The sequence below is a fragment of the Labrus mixtus genome, chromosome 13, assembly GCF_963584025.1.
Source record: "Labrus mixtus chromosome 13, fLabMix1.1, whole genome shotgun sequence".
In the NCBI taxonomy this organism is placed as follows: Eukaryota; Metazoa; Chordata; class Actinopteri; order Labriformes; family Labridae; genus Labrus; species Labrus mixtus.
Genome location: NC_083624.1, coordinates 19,962,893 through 19,983,917, shown reverse-complemented (window position 1 = coordinate 19,983,917; position 21,025 = coordinate 19,962,893). Strand labels below are relative to the sequence as shown.

At 42.5% G+C, this 21,025-nt stretch overlaps 1 protein-coding gene across 1 annotated transcript in view; it reads left to right on the top strand.

The window, feature by feature from the left end:
- The window catches only part of LOC132987189 (titin-like), a 200,247-nt gene that overhangs the window by 47,428 nt on the left and 131,794 nt on the right, over positions 1-21,025 (top strand). Inside the window, exons 42-67 of the mRNA XM_061054086.1 lie at positions 620-898; positions 1,193-1,756; positions 2,004-2,285; positions 2,383-2,661; positions 2,753-3,034; positions 3,145-3,423; positions 3,692-3,979; positions 4,082-4,360; positions 4,482-4,763; positions 4,850-5,128; positions 5,732-6,010; positions 6,968-7,246; positions 7,341-7,628; positions 7,739-8,017; positions 8,953-9,234; positions 9,472-9,750; positions 9,839-10,117; positions 10,216-10,494; positions 10,578-10,865; positions 10,951-11,229; positions 11,558-11,839; positions 13,932-14,210; positions 14,306-14,587; positions 14,687-14,965; positions 17,209-17,496; positions 19,214-19,492. Coding sequence (XP_060910069.1) covers positions 620-898; positions 1,193-1,756; positions 2,004-2,285; positions 2,383-2,661; positions 2,753-3,034; positions 3,145-3,423; positions 3,692-3,979; positions 4,082-4,360; positions 4,482-4,763; positions 4,850-5,128; positions 5,732-6,010; positions 6,968-7,246; positions 7,341-7,628; positions 7,739-8,017; positions 8,953-9,234; positions 9,472-9,750; positions 9,839-10,117; positions 10,216-10,494; positions 10,578-10,865; positions 10,951-11,229; positions 11,558-11,839; positions 13,932-14,210; positions 14,306-14,587; positions 14,687-14,965; positions 17,209-17,496; positions 19,214-19,492 — 7,593 coding nt within the window. The remainder of the gene's footprint in view (positions 1-619; positions 899-1,192; positions 1,757-2,003; positions 2,286-2,382; positions 2,662-2,752; positions 3,035-3,144; positions 3,424-3,691; positions 3,980-4,081; positions 4,361-4,481; positions 4,764-4,849; positions 5,129-5,731; positions 6,011-6,967; positions 7,247-7,340; positions 7,629-7,738; positions 8,018-8,952; positions 9,235-9,471; positions 9,751-9,838; positions 10,118-10,215; positions 10,495-10,577; positions 10,866-10,950; positions 11,230-11,557; positions 11,840-13,931; positions 14,211-14,305; positions 14,588-14,686; positions 14,966-17,208; positions 17,497-19,213; positions 19,493-21,025) is intronic.

Sequence of the window (21,025 nt, the reverse complement as noted above, 5' to 3'; positions counted from 1 at the left end):
TCCTTTGTCCTCACATGAAGTTATGCATCTTTTCACCGTGGTCCATACATTCTTTTCATACCAAGGCATGAGCACTCTTAGCGGGTCACTGGATCATACTAACTCACCATGTTTTGTATGTTTCCCATCTCTGTACAGTGAATAATTGCTTCAAGACCAGAACTTTCCGAACTAGAAAGTCTTGGCCTTCAGGCAACTTTTGCGGTCTTTCCATCATCTCTTTGGCATGTTGGTGTGGCAGCACACCTCTTTATTTTTAACTCATGGTCTGTCTCATTTTCCAAGGTCCATTCTCTTCACATCTTCAATGTCTCTGCATGCTTTTCAGGCTTCAACTTGACATCCCTTCAACCATGACAAAATGTTCTTTCCCTCCTTAAGCCAAAAACCCTAGCCCCATGATAATCATGTGTAATTCAAAAATCTTTTTTTAGACCTTTTTTGTCCAACGTGAAGTCATGGGGTTAAGGTTCTTGCTCATTTTTCTCCTCCACAGTCACTCCTGAAATTACTTCCACCATGTTCAACATTTCATAATTTCTGTTCCTGCATTTTTTACAGCAGTTTGATTGATATTATTGCTAACTTTTATCGTCTCATTTGTCTGCGTGTGCCTCAGTGCCACCTGTCTTCAGCCAGAAGATCACACCTCTGGAGATCAACGTCGGCAACCAAGCCAAGTTCGAATGTGAAATCCAGGATGCTCCGACTGTGACCTTCAAATGGTACAAGTCAGGCATTGAGATCAGACAGAGTGAGAAGTACAGGATCCTCAGCCGCCACATTGGTTCCTCTCTGGAGCTTCTGAACCCAGTCAAAGCTGACAGCGGGGAATACACCTGCAAGGCTTCAAACCAGCACGGCACTGACAGCTGCACTGCCTCTCTCATTGTAACTGGTAAGACCCTAATGGGACCTTTCTTTAAAAAAAGTATGGCTTTACATATGACTGTGTTTGAGAGAGAGAGAATTATATCTTTGCACATGTTGTACCCTGAATCATAATGGTGCAGTGTTGATTTGCTTATGAACTGGTTCTGGTGTCAGACATAACGATGTTGAAGATAACATTTTCTGATGTGTAAACCTGTATCAGCCCCTGAACTGAGATTGCACAGGATTAATTTGTATTTTATATTTTTCCACATTTTAAAATTTGCTCAACTTTTTTTGTTTCACTTGCTCTCCATAGAAATATACCCACCAGTATTTGTTTCAAAACCAGACCCAATGACTTTGTATGTGGGAAAACAAGCTGTGTTCCAGTGCTCTCTTACTGGATCAACACCCATGGAAGTTGTCTGGCACAAGGACAACATAGCAATCTCCTCGGAAGGGAACTATGTCATGAAATGTGAAAAGAACAAGTATTCTCTGCACATTAAAAGTCTTGAGCTGACTGATCAGGGAGTCTACCTGTGCAAGGCCTCCAACAGCGTTGGCGCTGCTACCTTTACCACAGAGCTCAATGTCATCAACAAGCCAAGCTTCGTTAAGACCATTGAGCCTGTGTCAGCAGCTGTCAATGACCTGCTGAGGCTGGAGTGCCAGGTGGACGAGGACACTGGTGTGACCATCACCTGGACCAGGGATGGCAAAAAAGTCCACCAGAGTATGGATTGTAAACTGTCCTTTGAGGACAAGGTTGCTGTTGTTGAGATACCCAAGTCTAAACAGAAGGACTCTGGGAAATATGTTTGCACAGCCACGAATGAGGCTGGAAGCTCATCCTGTGAGGCTGTGGTAACAGTTCAAGGTAAGATCTTAAAGATGATCTTCCCATTAGCTTTGATAAAAACAGAAATCTCAAGATGAGCTGGTGGATTACTGCTGACATGAAGTGTTTTCAGCCAACTGCAAGCCAATGCTAACTCCATGCACTGCTATCTTTTTGTCTTTTCTTTTGCATTCTTTATCGCATTTTCTGTCTTTGTTTTTGTTTTTCCTGTCTCTTCGGCAATGTTTAAAGATCTTGGTGTTTTTGAACTAAACACTCTTTTCAGAGCCTCCTACCTTTGTCAAGAAAATGGAGCCAAAGTTTATTTGGAAACAAGGCATATCTGCCCGCTTACAGTGCACTGTTAAAGGATCACCCGAACTTCGTATCCACTGGTTCTGGAATGAGAGAGAGCTTAGCGATGGAGACAAATACAAAATCTCTTTCAAGAATGGAGTAGCTACTCTGGAAATAATTAACACTTTGGTAACAGACAGTGGGAGCTACACCTGCGAAGTGTCAAACAATGCAGGCAGCGAGAGTTGCAACACACTTATAGCCGTTAAAGGTTTGTTAAATTTTGCATTTTCTTAGTGTTTGCTGTTCGGTTTAGAAAAATGTGGTATATTAGTTGCATAAACTTGACTTACCCTTTTGACTACCAGAGCCCCCGGCCATTAGGAAGGAGCTGCTGACAGTAGAGGCAGTGAAGGGAGCAGCAGCTCACCTGGAGTGTGAAATCACAGGAACAGCTCCCTTTGAAATCAGCTGGTTGAAAAATAAGAAAGCCATCACCAGTGAGCAGAAATATAAGATTATCTGTCATGAATCCTTGGCAAGGCTGGAGATCCAGACCTTTGAGAGTACAGACGTTGGAGATTATCAGTGTGTCATATCTAATGATGTGGGCAAAGTCACCTCTAAGGCCCTAGCTAAACTTAAAGGTTGGTAAATATGAGTTCAATAAAGCTGATTTTGTCTGAGGTTTAACCCCTTGCTCCAAACTCAGCTGTAACTCATAATGTGTTTTTATAGAGCCACCATCTTTCTCGAAGAGAGTCGAGAGTGTTACAGCAGTGTTGGGAAATACAGTGAAACTACAGGGAACCGTTAAGGGCTCGGCTCCCATCACTGTTAAGTGGATGAAAGACTCCGAAATACTGAGAGATGATGATCAAAACATCAAGATGGTGTTTGAGAGCAATGTTGCTAGCTTGTCGATAACAACAGTGGCCATTAATCACGGTGGCAAATATTCCTGTCAAGCTGAGAATGAGGCCGGCCAACAAAAATGTGAAGCTACCTTGACTGTGCAAGGTCAGATTAAATCTTTGATTGATGGATAATCTCCTTTATTGTCGAGTATATGTTCTTGTGTTTTAAATCTTATATATTTTTTTACAACTAACGGGTCTGTCTTATCGCAGAGCCGGCACGAATTGTAGAACCTGCAGAGTCCATTAGTGTGACTGCAGGGGATTCAGCCACTTTGGAGTGCACAATCTGTGGAAGCCCAGACCTCAAAGTGAAGTGGTTTAAAGACGGCAAGGAGATGATCAGTGGCCGTAAATATAAGATGACTCTCAAGGACAATATTGCCTCCATGAAGATTCTTGCATCAGAAAAAGGAGACACTTCAGAGTACAAGATGGAGGTGTCCAATAAAGTTGGGAAAGACCAGTGCACATGCTCAGTCACTGTCTTAGGTTTGCGCCCAGTTTCTTCTTCTTTAGTGTTTATGTTTTTGTTGATATAAATGATAACATGAAAAGTCTCAGGGAAAATAACTTAATACATCTGGAGATAATAAATGTTATACACTGTATTCTCACATCTTCAGACATTAAAACAACATCCTTTAACTTAAACCGTAGACAGGCAGTGAGAGCAGTGTCATTAAGATCAGGATTTTAGCTGAAACAAGAAGTTTGAAACTTTGTTAATGCATGAGATGTTTTTTTCTTCAACAACCAGATCGGATAATGCCTCCAACTTTCACCAAATCCCTGAAAAGAGTTGATGGTAACATTGATAATGACGTCTCAATGGATTGTAAGGTGTCTGGGTCCCAGCCCATGATCATATGTTGGTTCAAAGATGACCAGGAGATTTTGTCTGGATCCAAATTCCAGCCAGAATTCAAAGACAGCTCTGCTACATTAAGGATAATTCGGCTGGAGAAGGCCGACTCTGGAGTTTACAAATGCAGAGCCACCAATTCAGCAGGCTTTAAAGAAACCAGCGGCACACTCTACGTCAAAGGTTACGAGTGCTTTGCTTGTGTGCTTCTTTTTGTGGTGTACAATCTTTTAGTGATTTCATGCTAACATGAAATGCAACCTGTGTTTTGTTTACGGCCTCCAGAGCCCCCAGTGTTCACATTCAAACCAGACAATCAGGATGTTATACCTGGAACCACCGTTTCTTTCAAAGCAGCCTTCACTGGAACGGCTCCTTTAGCTGTGAAGTGGTTCATAGAGGAAAAAGAGATGACCACTGGAACCACATGTTTCATAAAGAAAGATGCCTCTTCAAGCTCGTTGGAGCTAAACTCTGTGAAACCCAGTGACTCTGCTAAATACACATGCCAAGTGTCCAACGATGCTGGGAAGGTGGATTGCACCGCAGTCCTCTTTGTAAAAGGTGCCTCTCTTCAGAACTGATTGCAGCTGCATGACAATGTCTTGACATTCTTCAGTATCATTCCCTTGAGTACTAACGTAACATATTTTTTCTGATAATGAATGTTAACCTCTTCTCTCAGAACCTCCTGTGTTTGTGAGGAAGCTTGAGGCAACCAAGCTCATCACCAGTGGTGACTCCGCCAAGCTGGAATGCAAAGTGACGGGAAGCCCCGTTATCAGTTTTAAGTGGTTCAAAGATGAAATGGAGATCAATCCCAGTCCTAAATACACAATGGTGTCCACCGACTTAGTTGCATCTCTGGATTTAGTCAACTGTACAGTAGAGGATAGCGGAGATTATGTCTGTGTGGCATCCAGCGAGGCTGGGACTGACCGCTGCAGCAGTACACTTACAGTCAAAGGTTGGTTTTTGGCAGTATCGTATGCCCTATGTGTGTAGTCTTTTGTATAGTTGTAATGTGCTTACAAGTTGTCGTTTTTCTTCTAGAACCGCCCTTGTTTGTGCGTAGCTTGGAGCCCAAAGATGTGGTAAAAGGTTCTGAGATGATGCTGGAGGGCCAGGTCTCAGGTTCAGCACCTTTCACTGTGTCAATTTACAAAAACACAAAGCTAATAAGGAATGACAAGAGGCACAGGATCACTGTGAAAGATGACCTGATAGCCCTGCAGGTGCTGGCAGTAGAGCCAGGAGATGTTGGTTTTTACCAGTGTACTGTTGAGAACGAAGTTGGAAAGGCCTCTTGTGATTGTCAAGTGACATTAAAAGGTTGGTTTGGATGTTATCTAATCTGTCTTTCAATCAGTGTCTGCTGCCATGTAGCTACATTTTAAATATGTTCCATACCTACACTTGGATTGCCTCTCAAAGCTTGAACTCAAGTCCCTCTTTGCTCATTTTCTGGAAACCAGAATCTGTACAACCCATCCATCGATCCTTGGTGGGGGATAGTTATCCAATGGACAGACGTAATGAACATGTTGTGTAAACAGTGAAGACAGAAATACCCTCCTACACTTGATTGGACAAATCTCTGGATGGGTGCCTGCTTCTGAAAAGTTGTTTGATTTCTCCTTGAAAAAATCTGTTTCTGGAAGTGCATCTCCAGAATTAGATTTCAGTAAAACTAATATATAATATGAATTTCTCCCTTTGATTTTGGACTTAGAAATATGGAGCCAATAAACTTCAGAACCCTAGGCAATGCTCTCTTATTGGTCTTAATGATGTCAGGCTCAGCTGACCCTCAGTAGATGGTTTCCAAATATACATTTTGTATCAAAGAATGAGTTTTGGGGGATAAAGTCAGACTTCGGGAGGCTTTTATTGGCGTAGACACCAATAATACTGATCTGAAACCTTTCCTTCTAGAACCACCTTTATTTGTCCGAAAGTTGGAGAACCTCAGTTCTTTGGTTGGCAGCGAGGTTTCTCTGCAGTGCACTCTGAAGGGCTCAGAGCCCATGACTGTGGCCTGGATGAAAGACAACCACGAGATCAAAGAGGCTGAAAACATTCAGATCACATATGAAAACATGACTGCTGTGCTGCTCATTACCAACTTACAGAGCAAACATGCTGGCAAATACTCTTGCCAGGCGCAGAATCAGGCTGGTAGCCAAACATGCTCTTCTGTGTTGACAGTAAAAGGTTTGTAAAGATGCTCATGGACTCTCTGCTCGATTAGAATCGTTCTAATAGTGCTGCAGGTGTTCCTTATCAACTCAAGAACTCACAGATTCATGTGCCTACTTGCGGAAAGTTTCCTAAGCCAAGCAAGTGTTACAACAAAACCATAACCTCCAAAGTTTAAAAATAAAGCAAATGCAAAAGTGCAAAAAAGTGCAGTTGTTTGGGTGTCCACTTGATGCTGGCACTAAAAGCCAAGGAACTGCCATTAACACCATGTGTAACCCATTTTGAAAGTGGAAATAAACATGTTTATGGATCAAAACACAAAATTTGGTCTGAATAGCTCATGTCTTTATTGACACAAACTTTATTGTGCGGTGGTGGGATTTACTTACATTACTTATCCATTTTTATTATATTCAGGCTATTATCAATCAAGCTGATTTGACTGACAGGCGTGGCATGTTGTAGCTATTTCCCAGACGCTAAAAGACCTGCCTCAGCTCCGCCTCTTTGCCAGTTTCTTGGTTGACCAAAGGTTGCTGTGAGAGCATTTCCAATATGGCCATTGACTTCAAAACTCTGCCTCAGAAAGGGATGAGTGATGTCACTGAGATTATGTCCATGTTATAAACAGTCTGTGGTTATACCGAGTGGAAAACTGGACCATGGTCCAGAGTTAACACTCTCCTAGAGTTAAGAAAACTATTAACTGAGAGCTCAGCCTACATGTAATCATTATGTTTGGCCTTGACACATTTTCAATCGACCTCTTTGTTGGTGATGGATTCACCATTGACCCAATCGTCTGCTAAACATAATCACGCTGGAAATCTTGAGACATTATGAGCTGATAAGGAGCAAGTGCAGTGTTAGAACCTTTTGTCTGTTGGTTAATTCAGTCGTTGGTCCATCTCTGTGTTGTAATACATCAGGTTTGAGGTTCTTTGGTAACTGTTTTGTTTGAAATCCCAGAGCCAGCTAAGATCACAGAGGAGGCCAAATCTATCAGTGTGACTCAGGGAGACCCGGCCAACCTGGAGGCCAGGTTCTCGGGCACAAAGCCATTGAAGGCAAAATGGTTAAAGGCCGGCAAAGAGCTGTCCTCAGGCCAGAGATATAAAGTACACAGCACAGACACCAGCTCTGTGCTAAAGATCAACAAAACTGAAAAAAGTGATAGTGGTGAATATGTCTTTGAGGTTTCAAATGATGTTGGCCAAAGCTCTTGTGAAGCAACACTCACTATCCTCGGTCAGTTCTTTATATGAATCATAAACCTTTAAAAAAATTTTTTATTTAGTATTCCTTTGAACTTGTTGCTCACCTCTTTTTTCTCCTGCATCAGATCAAATAATCCCTCCATCTTTCACAAGAAAACTGAAGCAAACGGAGGGTATTAAAGGATCATTTGCTCATTTGGAGTGTCTCGTGTCTGGCTCTCTGCCGATAACCATTCAATGGTACAAAGACGAGAAGGAGATCCAGACTGATGAGAAACACAAATGCACATTCTTTGAGAATGTTGCTTTTCTGGAAATCTCTAATCTTGACAGTAAAGATAGCGGCAGCTATACCTGCATCGCTAAAAACAAAGCGGGATCTGTCCAGTGCTCTGGGATCTTATTTGTCAAAGGTTTGGACACACCTCAGTTTTGTGATATTTCAGTTGGTGAATGTGTCGGGATGTGTCTCTGCATTACGTATGTGCAGCTCTTACAAACACTCATTATGTTTTTCTTTTAGAACCACCATGTATTATTGAAAAGCCAGAATCCATGAATGTGCTGCCTGGCTCAAAGGTCCAGTTTAATGTACTGGTCTCTGGTACAGCACCACTAAAGATCAAGTGGTTTAAAAACAAGAAAGAGATTTTATCGAGTGCTGACTGCTCCGTGATCAAAGACAACACCTCGAGCACACTGGAGCTCTTTTTTGCCAAAACCTCAGATTCTGGAGACTACATCTGTGAAATACAGAACGATGTGGGCTCCACGTCGTGTCAGGCAGCACTCTTTGTCAAAGGTCATCATTGATTATGTGAAACTGAGTCCATACATACTGTGTCTCCTTCCCTCTGTTGTTAGGGTCATTTCAAAGTCAGAATTGAACTTTTCACTTCACACCAACCCTTCACTTTCTGATAGAGACTATGCTTCAATAGAAGTCATTTTTTGTAACAACTTTTTCTTATCAAGCGTCTCCTACTACACTGCCCTTGTCCTTTAGACGCAGGGGGACAGTTTAGTCCCTGTCTATATCCAAAATATGATCGACCGCTCCTTTGAAAACTGTAGGTCACATTCTGGCCAGGTTTGGTTGCTGGTTTGAAAGAGGTTTTAAGTGGCCTTCTCTGTTAAGCTTCAACAACTTTTACTCTAAACAGAGATTGATGCCTCAGGCACCAATTATCACCAATTTACAGACACAGGCACAGTTAATCCGCTAGCAAAGACGCAAACTTTGATAGCAGTTAATCAGCTAGGTTCATCATTACTTGAAGTTAACGTTAACTGATGTTACGGTTCAAAGAGTGAGCATGTAAACTGGCTACTTTCAGCAGAATGTGTCTGTGGTTGTTGTCGTAACAGACATGTATGATTGGTATTTTTGACCTTACAATAGAAAAATAAACAAAGCATCATTCTTTAGGACGCTTTCCGTCTTCAACATTGGTTGTCACTCCGATAACCACAGAAGCATTCGGTTAAAAGTCGCCAGTAAACAAGGTCACACTTTAAACCCTAACATCGTTATTTGGAGTTCTTAAGAGGCCATGATGACTTAGAAAACTCAAATTACACTCGTGTCTGTTTTAGAAATCTACAAATAATGGAAACCTTTTGGATATATCACCAAGCAACATTTGGAAGGAGACATACATTGCCTACTTTAAGTTCCATATGTTCCCTTTGTTGTTTTGCCGATGATTACATCTGCTATTTCATTTTGTTTCTCAGAGCCTCCCAAATTCACAAGAACCCCCGACCGTGTTTCTGTGGTCCGTCCTGGTCAGAGTAAATTATTTGAGTGTCAGGTGACTGGCACACCTGAGATAGACATCTACTGGTTTAGGGAGGGGTCTGAGATCAGCCCGAGTGATAGATACAAGATGGCCTTTGTTAATTCTGTTGCAACTCTGGAAGTCTGTGGAGCAGAAACTAAAGACAGTGGGCTTTACTACTGCGAGGCTCGCAATGAGGCTGGAAGTGAGAGCTGCAGCATGGAGCTCAAAGTCAAAGGTCAGTTTAATCAGCATAGCATGCTCATTCTGCAGGACTTTAAAGAATATAGGGTGAAAGGATTGGTTTCCAAATCAAGGCAGAGGCCTCGTTGTTAAGATTACCTGCAGTAGAATTTTGTTGTGCTTATAGCTAAATGATAAAAAGCTTTAAAATTAGAGAACTTTGCTTTCAAATAAAGAGCTAGTGAAGTCTATTTCATGCCATCGAGGTTACAATTATTTTCTCTTATCTCAGAACCGCCATCGTTTGTTAAAGAGCTGGCTCCAGCTGATGTTGTCAAGGGCTCCAGCGCCTGCTTTGAGTGTCAGGTTGCTGGGACTGGTCCATTTGAGATTACATGGCACAAAGATGCTAAAGAGATCAAACCCAGTGCCAAACATGGCTTCTCCCAAATGAATGGCACTTTGGGTCTGGAGGTGCACAAATGTGACAAGGTAGATGTCGGTGAATACCAGTGTACTGTTTCCAACGAGGTGGGAAGCTGTACTTGTAAGACTACATTAAACCTCAAAGGTTGGTCTAATCAGCATTACATATCTTAATTTTCATATTTTGGGGAAATACTTGACCTGTTTGACTTTTCAATGGTTGTCTCTGATAGAACCACCAACATTTACCAAGAGAATTGAGAATACTGCCACCGTCCTGGGTAAAATGGCAGATTTTATGTGCGTTGTCAAGGGTTCTCCAACTCTCTCTGTACAATGGCAAAAAGATGAGAACTGGATTTTGGAGGATTCAAAGATTGAGAGGACATTTGAGAATAATGTAGCCACTCTCAGGATTCTGTCCTGTGAGACGACGCATAGTGGGAAATACACCTGCCAGGTGGTAAATGAGGCTGGGCAGGAGAAGTGCTTTGCCACCCTCACAGTGCAAGGTATACCTATGCTTAAATACTCAGCTACCAAATATTTCCATGCTTTAAACTAAGAATGTGAAAACTGAAGAAATGTTTGACTTTGCTTTGCGTTGTAGAGCCCCCTAAGATCACAGAGAAACCCGAGATAATAAAGGTTACTGTCGGAGATCCCGTCAGTATGGACTGTAAGGTAACAGGCTCCCCTGAGCTCAAAGTGAAATGGATGAAAGATGGCAAGGAACTTCAGTCCATCAGGCAGCACAAGCTGACCTTTGAGAACAACATGAGCAACCTAAAGATTCAGTCTGTTCAGCGACAGGACGAAGGAGAATATGTCTTTGAGGTGGCGAACCACATCAGTAGCTGCACCTGCAAAGTCAAAGTGATCGTACTAGGTTGGTGTGAAAAAACATAAACCTTCTGTGGTGCAGTGACTTCAAAAACAATGTTTAACTACTTTTAATTCTTTTGGTCACAGAACAAGTAATTCCCCCAAGCTTCATCAAACCACTTGTAAACATGCAAGAGATATTGGGCTCATTTGTTCAGATCTGTTGCAAAATATCTGGCTCCCTCCCCATATCGGTGGAATGGCAGAAAGACGGGACCAAAATCTCTAGTGGGGTGAAACATAAACTCATTCAGCAGGACAATTCTGTGTCCATTGAAATTGAACAGCTAGAGAGATCTGACGCAGGATCTTACTCTTGCAAACTGACCAACGCAGCTGGAAGTTGTGAATCCAGTGGATCCCTCATGGTCAAAGGTTAGACAGTGCTTTCCAAAATGATATGCCGTATAATCCTAAACCAAAGGTAAGTACCTCTTTAACGTGATCTTGTCCTCTTCAGAACCTCCCAGCTTTGTAACAGTGCCTGAGTCGCAGGCGGCTGTTCCCAATGCCACTGTGCGCTTCAAAGGCACATTTAAGGGAACACCTCCATTTACGATCAAATGGTTCAAGGACGACACCGAGCTCATGACTGGGCCCAACTGTTTCACGGGTCTGGATGGGCAGTCTTGCTTCTTAGAGCTCTTTTCAGTGGGTGTCACCCAGAGTGGAGTTTACTCTTGCCAAGTCAGTAATGATGCCGGCTCTGTACGCTGCAGTGCAGATTTGACTGTCAAAGGTTGGATTGAAATCTTCTAAAGCAATTCTTGCGTGGCTGTTTTTATCGCATACTTTGTCTCTGGCTATGATGAGTAATTCTCTGCATCTTTTAGCTTTGCAGCATTTTCACTGTTATTTGAAACGTGTTCCTTTCTGCAGCTTCATACCAAGGCCTGTTTGTTGCGTTTGTGATGAACATGCATTTCAAACAGCTATTCTGTTGCTAACCGACCATTGTCAGCTCATCCCTGCTTATCTCATCACCTCATGTCCTGCCTTTCATAATCATCTATCTGAAGTGCCCTGTACCCTTACAAGAGCTAATATACCTGTATTTTGGCTTTCAGAACCACCTGAATTTGTGCTGAAACTCCCTGCCACTAAGTTTGTGAGGCAGGGAGAGTCACTCCGTCTGGAGTGCAAAGTCAGTGGCACAACTCCTTTGACAGTGACCTGGTACAAACATGAAACCAGGGTCACAGACGGGGGCAACTACAAGACATCATTTGTTGACTCAGTAGCAGTCCTGGAACTGCACTCCTCGAGCTTTGATGATGATGGAGTGTACACCTGTGAAGCTCAGAATGATGCTGGCAGTGTCAGCTGCAGCACCACACTTTCTGTTAAAGGTCAGCCTCTCACTGACTTCCTCATCATTGTTCATTATCCATGATCTGACTTCCTGTTGCACTGCCTGTTCAGTGAAATTGAAGCTTTAGTTTTGTTGAACTGCTTGAAGCTGGAACACGTAACATTTACTAAAGTCCTTCATTCATCAATCTTTGCGGTGCACTACCCTTAAATGCTCTGGTTGGCAACTCTACCTTGACCTTCCCTTCATTCCACCACTGACAAATATCCATAAGCTTGTTGGGTTTGGAGCCAATGCAAATAAACCAATCCTGGAACATTTTCAGTTTCTACGGATTCTCAGCCAAATAAAAAGCAGGATACACAACCATCCACAACCACTTATCCATTATAGCTGTATTTCCAACAAGGTTCCACTTTAAATGAATAATGTTTGTTCTAACTGTAACCAATCTAGTCTTTTAACAGTCTTTAGTCTACAGTACTTTGACGTCTTATTTCAGGCAATGCAAACGTTTTAGCTAGTTCTTTGCAACTTTCAGAAGTTGGTCATCTGGACTGTTGCCTCTTAACCAAACTTCCTTTATATTAGCTGTAGTTCCTTCCTAACATAATTCCACATTAATCTATTGTCTTTGTTGTAGTTTCAACAATTTCCACGTCAACCCTTAAACCCTTTAATCCATCGACCCACCACATTAACTTGGCTAAAATGGCTTATTAATATACACTTAAATAACCATGCCATCTTAAATTCAGCTCTAACAAATTCCCAATGCTGCTTCACCTTGTGTGCTACAGTTTTATCAAACACTCACAAACTAGCCATCTGGAAAGTTTTCCAATGTCCTACCCCATATAAACCTTTTAAAAACCAATTACTGATTATTTTCACTCACTCTGAATTTCCATCAATAAAGTAAGTATCCATTCAGCCAGCCAGCCATCCGTCCAGCAAGTCATCTATCAATCCATCCTTCAATCCATCCATCCATTCATCTATCCATCCATCATCCATCCATTAATCCATCCATTTATCATCTATCTATCCATCCACTTTTTCTTCCTTATTGTTCCATAACTCTTGTGCTCTACTACCAACGTTCCTCTACAATAACTTAGTCAGCCCATCTCAATACTATCTACAACTAAACCTCATTAACCTTACCAACAAATGTCCAATGTAAGTCTTGAGTTTAGTCTAACTTCTTAAATGTAGTTCTAACCAACATGTCAGCCATCTGGACTGTAATACAAATCCATACTTCTAACAACTGGACTCAACTTATCCCAGTTTGCTTCTGAAGCAAACTCAGCAGCTGTTACATCAAATTACCAAATTATAATAATTTTGTAATATAACCTGTATTAATGGGACACTCTGAAGTCCTCCATCTGGATTATAGTTCATACAAATTCCCTCTGCGTCTCTACTATGTTATCTCTAACAATTGAATCTTCAGAGGTCCGCCACTTTAACTAGCCTATAGCTCCAACAACATCCCATTGCAACTTACCCAGGTAAGCCACAGTTCTCTTTAAATTGACAAGTTAGCCTCCTGGACCTCCAACAACCCATCTTACCGGTAGTTCCAACAAATTCCAGGAGTCCATCTTCTTTCAACAACTCTGTCATCTCAACTCATCCCAGTCCACTAACATGATTGTCCCATCTCAACAACCTTCCACGTTAATCTTGCCATGTTAGCTTAGCTGTATCCATTAAAACTCCTGAAGTCTAGCCAATAATTACAATTCAGCAGCCTTAACAGCCATCCCAATAACCATCCACAACCACTTTGCCACCTTAGCTTTGGTCCAAACAACCTTCCACAGCAACTTAAACTCTAAATAGTCGTATTCCCATAAACATGCCAGAAAAAATGTGCAGGTTAATCTGCAAATTCAAATTTTACCAACATTTTTGCCATGTTTGTAACTCCAAACGATCAACTCCGACAAACCCTGTCCAGCAAACTTCCGAGCCAACTCTGGCCATCTTAGCTGTTGTTCTTTTACCAATCCAGAAAGTGACAACACATGAAATGTTACGGGTTTCAGCTTTGAGCTATCATTATGGATTATTTCCAGTGTTTGCCCATTTTTAACAGTTTCCTGATCTTTTTGTAGAACCGCCATGTTTTGTCAAAGTACCTCAGCCCATTGAAGGGCTGAAGGGTAAGGACGTGAGTCTGTACTGCGAGATGAGCGGTACAGCTCCGTTCCAGATCACCTGGTTCAAAGACAGGAAACCTCTGATGGAGAGCAGGAAGTATAAGATGGTGAGCGAAGGCAGCTCGGCAACGCTGCATGTCATTGGGATAGAGCCTACGGATGCCGGCGAATACGAGTGCAAAGTGTCAAACAGTGTAGGAAGCGAAACCTGCCAGACGTCAGTTAAACTCAGAGGTCAGTAGAAACTGAAAATCATTAGTTTTAGATTTTCAAATGACCTTGTCACCTTGCTGACTTTGCCTTTTGCGCTGTTTTTCTCCTCTCTTCAGAGCCGCCGTCGTTTGTGAAGAAACTGTCAAACATGACGGTGATACTGGGAGAGGAGGTGACCCTTGTGGCCACTGTTAAAGGCTCTGAACCCATTACTGTGTCCTGGGTTCAAGACAAGGATCACATTCTCAGGGACGGTGACAACAGGAAAATCACCTTTGAGAACAACAAGGTCGCTCTTAAAGTGTTTAAGGCTGATGCAACCACTGCAGGCAAATACACGTGCCAACTCAGAAACGATGCTGGGAGTGTGGAGTGTTTCGCTAACTTGACTGTTCTAGGTTTGTAATCATATAATTCTCTCTTTCTCTTGCAGTTTTGCTTTCCTTCTGCAGGTCTGATTAAAAACCCTCTCTCTGCTCCTTCTCTGTTGATTCCAGAACCTGCAAAGATCGTGGACAAGCCGGACACCCTGAGTGTGACCGCAGGTGATATCGCCGCCCTAGAGGTCAAAGTGTGTGGCACCCCAGAGCTGACACCAAAGTGGTTCAAGGACGGCGTTGAGCTGGCCTCAGGGAGGAAATACAAAATCTCCTTTTCTCGGATGATCTCCAGCCTGAACGTGCTCTCTGCAGAGAAAGTGGATTCTGGAGAATATACGTTTGAGGTTATGAACCAGGTCGGAAAGGATCTGAGTAAAATCAATCTCACCGTTCTAGGTTGGTGTATTCTTCGATCAAAAGAGTTGGGTTTGAATGTAATACCTGAGGTTTGGCATCAATACCTGAATGAATGTTACAACCTTTTTATGCCTTAATTTGAGAAAGAGTCTCATGGATTTCCAATCAATTATTTTCAAATCTAAAGGTCCAATCAGTGAGATGTGTAGTGAGTGAAATGATAAAGTGACCTTACTATATGATCAGACGTAGGAAACATGCTATGTTGAAGTGCTGGCTTCTCTGACAACAATGCAGCAGCCAGTATGTCCTCCTTCTACCTTTAGATTCTGGTCCTGAATGCTCTGGATTTGTTTGGACCAGAGAAGGTAGGCGGTTTTAAGGCCCCCCCACATGGCCATTTTGGACGCCCCTCGGTTTGCCAGATATGAGACCAGTTATCAGATCAAACCAACAGGTGTTGCAGCGATGGAAGCGGGCAAGAGAACTGATTCAGATAGAAGTGATTGTACCCGACCTAAAAAGCCTCTGCATGTTTCTAATAAGCTCCACGAGCAGAAACGTGTTCAAACTAGGATCAATATTGGAGATGCTTTTGAAAAATGGAGAGAGGTTAGAATGTAGAAAGGTTTACAGACCGATGCAGAGCTGGATAAACACTGAAGCTTCAGTGTCCACCACATGGCAATCTGCATTAACATTGACTCTAGAGAAGAGGGGGCGTGGGAGACAGCTCTCTAAAGTGTTTTGAATTTGGACTGCAGTACCCATTTTAAACACTAGGTGTCAGATTTACTAAGATCCCAATTAAAGAGTACTAAATTGCATGTTCGTTTCAACAAATTGCACGTTTGGTTGGTGGGCATTTTGCAGGTGATCTACTAAGAAAATCTGTGCGAATGACACCAGGTTTTTTACGTGTTCTACTGGTTTAAGTCATGGAGAGTTTGGATGGAAAGCAGGATGACTGCAAGTGCAAAATGGGTATCAGTGGAAGAGGCATTAAACGTACAGTATATTCGAGTTATAGCAGATAAAACTGAATATTACAAAAAGAAAATTTGGCTTATAAGAAAACCTCGGCATTAAACAGGGCCTCTCTTTTCTTCCCTCCATCTTTTGAAGATGAATTGTCATACATTGCGCAGGAGGTGCGAGCTGTCTCCTCTGTGGTGCTCAGGCGCAACACTCGGCACATTGTTGCGCACAAGACAGGTGGCCAGTGCTGTGTCTGATCGGACATTAATGCTCTGGCAAGAGGTATGGAAGATGGGGGTACAAGCAGCGGGGAGGTCCCCCCATCCAAGCGTAGCAGCAGCAGGCTGTAGAGGGAGGAGCGCACCAGAGGGCACAAGCCGGGGGAGAGACGCGCAGCTCGAGTAAAAGGAAATCCCCAGTTTAAAATATAATGTTTGCGAAATGAGGGAAATAGGAAGACATAAATGTCAATGTTGAAATTCTTTAGAATGCAGAGGCTGTGAATGTTCAGTTTTGTTGGCTAAAAACAATGTTACAAGGTAACATAATAATACATAATTAACATGCTTGGGGAATAACGCGATCTGTATGCCTTCTTGGATTGTGCTTATGTCTCCTCCTAACTTCAATAACAGCAGCCTGTTGTGCGTAACACTGGTATCCTGGATTAGCACTTTCTTTTCAAAAGTTTTAAATACAGACATAGTCACAATCACCGCAAATTTTGCCAGGCTTGGTAAATTGCAATGAGTGTACTAACTTCAGTTCTTTGCATTTTCTCCTCCCAGTGTTTTGCATGCTAAGGCAGAAACGCCCCATATTGCATATTCATTAAGGCAAAACATACTAAATGGACATTGCGTGTTGTTTTGCTCATATGAAAGACACAATCCTCACTGCGCGCCGTTAGAAGATCAGATAGCACATTTTTGCTGGTGGTATCAAGTTTGCACACGTTTTAAGACACGCAAACCTTTAGTAAATCAGGCACTAGGGGTCAGAGTTACATATTGCTCCTTTAACAACAGAAACCATGTTTTGGACATACTGGCTGCTGCAAGCAAATGTGCAATAACTTACCATAAATTATGAATAAAACACAAATTAAACTGACTACATGAATAATAAACAAGCTTAATAATCCTCCCAGATATTCACTTTGAGCTTTTTCAGTTCCTGAAGTAGTTGAAATGTTTATGTTCATTCCTAAAATCTTTGAGGATTCACACCCAGCCCTCTGTGTGACAGAACATTTACACGTATTTATGTTGAAGAAATACTAACTCCTTGTTTTTCTTTGACAGATAAGATCATGCCTCCGAGCTTCTCGAGGAAGTTGAAGGATTGCAACACGGTTGTAGGAAACGTCGGTGAAATGGAGTGCAAAGTGTCGGGCTCCCCACCTTTCACCGTCTCATGGTATCACGACGGGGAGGAGATACAGACAGGACCGAATTACGACATTTCATTCAGCGACAACAGCTGCACGCTCAAAGTGCCCACGCTGAAGCTGTCGGACTCTGGAGTGTATAAATGTAAAGCTGTCAACAAGGCAGGCTCCAGTGAAACCTCGGCCTCTTTGGTCGTCAAAGGTCAGCAGACACTGCACACGCTTTGTTGTGTTTTATTTACTCACAGACGCTGGCGAACGTTTTCCTGCTACTTTCATTCATCTCAGAAATATGAACTCATAAACGTGTTGAACGCTTTCTTTTCCAGGGAGAAGATTTGTGGCCGTTTATAGATTTTATGTTGCTATAGAAATAGTTTTGAAAATGTCAAATTAGATGATGGAACATAAAGCGTGGACATAAATGACTGCTGCCCTCGAAATCCAAAAACATAGTGATGCAGGTTTTACTCTCGGTTAGAACCGTGGGTGTCACCAGGAATGTCGAGGGCTGAAACCCCCGCTGAGGATCGGTGAGTTTCGGGTTACTTCGAGGGCCGCAGGGATTTCTGTCCACCTTTTCTCCTTCTCCGAGGTTCAAGGTTTCTTTTCTGGTACCTAAAAAGGTAAATGTGTTGTGCAGACAGGTGATCCAGCTTTCCACAGATACTATACATAACGATAAAATGAGCAGACAAACATCATCGATTCCATCAGTTCATGGTGAAGTCCGTAGAGAGACACCCACTCCAGAGCGTTCAAAGAGGAGTACCGGTCAAAGAGGCGTTCTCACTCTCTCCATGACTCCACCAGTTTCTCCTCTGTTTCACGGACCAGGAGAATCAAACGTTCTTTCACCTCCTCGCCATGTTTACTAGTTTGCAGCTTCCTGTTTGCTGCTGGCGAGACTGCTCCTACAGTTTGCATGAGACCGGACTAAAGACGATTATATTAAACGTGTTTGATTTATCATAACGCCCAGATGAGAAACAAACCAATCAGATTGAGTAATAAGACGACCTCACAACAAACGAGCGGGATCATGAGAGCGCGCCCGACTCTAACAAAACTCTCAGGATTTTATTCCCACTTTTCCCTCGTTTGTCTGCGACTTTGAAATGGCTTGAAGTCATTTGGTGTGAGACAAGCTTCAGTTAAAAACGAGACCGCCCCCTACCTTTCTGACTTCAGAGAGAGAACGTCGACTCTCGATTGGTTTGCCTCTCATCCTCATCAGGACGCTATCTTTCAGAGAATCTGTCTGAACACACGTTCACATTTAAAAGCAGAATGGAGAAATATTATTTAGGGCGTCTTTTAGGTTATACTTCAACTCTTTCGACCAATAATGTTTGAGCAGGTTCTGGGTCTGTGCTGGAAAATAGCTGGAAAAGAAACCGAATCCTTGAACCAATGGAGCATAACACGATTGGCTGGATGTTGGTTTGAAGTGATCGAGAATCGATTGCTGTTAAATCCAAGTTTTTAAACACATTCAAACATTAGATGACAGACTCATTTTGTTATTGATCTAAACAAACTCATAGCACGTGTTCTCTTCACACCGACTCTTAACTCTTAAGTTAAGACTCTTAAGTTTCTGGTTCCTCAGAGGAGGAGGTCTCGTCTTGGGGGGGGGGTTATTGAACATCTGCTGTCCAAACTGGACGCTTCAAAGTTCTGGGAGTCGACCCCAGAGGCTGCACCGTGAAGACAGCAAATTTATGAGAAATAAAATAAAGAATCAAAACTTCTTTGATTACAAAAAGTCCAAACTCTGTTTGATTTTAGTTGTTGCTTTTAGGCTTTTATTCCAAATTGTAGGTCTTTGAGATTTCAAATGTAAAGCACGTTATGAATAAAATGTATTATTATTGATTGTTTTAGCTCTCTCTCTCTGATCTCGTCCCTCTTTGCAGAACCTCCGTCCTTTGTGGTGCCTCCTCAGCCCGTGGAGGCCATGCCTGGCTCCAACGTGACCTTCTCGGCCATGGTGAAGGGCAGCGCCCCCCTCAAGCTGAAGTGGTTCAGAGGCACAAAGGAGATTGTGTCTGGACGGAGCTGTAACTTCTCCCTGAAGGAGAACCAGGTTATTCTGGAGCTGTTCAACGTAGACAGCTCTCAGGCAGGAGAGTACACCTGTCAGATCATTAACGATGCAGGGAAAGAAAACTGCCCTGTTCTCCTCGCCGTCAAAGGTCAGTCTGAGGTCAAATCCTTCTCACTCTTATTATTTAAGTCAGCAATCTCCTGAATGCTCTGGATTTGTTTGGACCAGAGAAGGTAGGCGGTTTTAAGGCACCCCCACATGGCCGTTTTGGATGCCCCTCGGTTTGCCAGATATGAGACCAGTTCATAATTAAATGGCGTCTTGGACTTCTTCACGGAGGAGGATCAGGGCCAGACCTGAGGAATGAATCATGAGAGGAGGAAGGTTTTTCTGCACTTCAAGAAAAAAGTCAAAATGTTTGGATTCAAGTTGAAAAGCAATTGAGTGCGTTCCAACTTTGTTCCCAACATTTCAACATTATCTTTTTTTTCAAATCAGTGCGTTCGACGAGGAGAGGAGGCGCTTTAGGAAACAGTCGCAGTGACTTTTTCAGCCATACACTGAACACGTTGTAATACTTTTTACGGCCACCAGGTGTCGCTGTGTTCACTGAGAATAAAACTTCATCCGTCAGTCAAACAACAAGACAAAAACTGTGAGCCTCTGAAGCTCGTCTTATAACATTAAAACAATTTAAACTAGAAAATCATAAATTCAACATTTGACATAAAAAATAACAAATACTGTCGTCTCCACAACCACTGCCGTCCTCTATCATGCATGTCCTGCTCCGACCTCCACCTCAGCGGCGAGGAAGTGTGGACAACAGGAACGAGAGGAATACAAAGGAGAAATCAATTTTACTTAATGAGTAAGGTCTTTAACCCGCACTCTTTTCTAAATCGTCTCCAGATAACACTGGATATGAACTTATTTACAAATAATAATTTATTGATACGTAAAAAGATTTATTGATACGTTTTACCGTTCTGTACTCGTTACTGTAAACAACATTATTTCACAGTCTGTGTTTCTCTCTCTGTCGTTTATTTGTTGATCACTTTCAGGTTTTATCGATCACTTCTCAAACCCTTTTCACACATACGGAAATCTCCTGAAAAACTCCGTAGATTAGGCTACCAGGAAGTGCTTTAGGCTAAATGTGAACGCAAACAGCTGCATTTTTCACATGGACTTTACCCGGAGTTTCTCCGGCCAGACCCCTAGTATTTTTTCCGCAGAAAGTCCGAGTGAGCTGATGTCTGAACATGGCAGCATATACTCCGGAGATCTCAACTCGAGCCAATGGGAAGAGAATGACGTTTATATACAGTGACTGCCTAAAGTGTCTGCACACGACCACTATCTCCGTGCACGTAATTAAACGGCTGCATTATGTTTTCTGTTTGTCAGTATGTTGTTCTCAACTCTTTTGTGGATGTTGTCTTTCCATTGGACTACACATAGCATTGATATAAAGGCAAATATTCTCATTATAGCGTCATGTAGCGGACTTGTGTTTCTGCCGCTACTTCCGCGTTGTTTATTTACGTCACATCTTACCTCAGGAAATCCCCCGATCCCCCTCCCCTCTGACAGGGATAGTCTCCAGCTGTGAGGAGCATATGTGAACGGCTAGGTTGGGGGAATCTCCGGAGCAGTCCTCCTGTAATTATCTAGA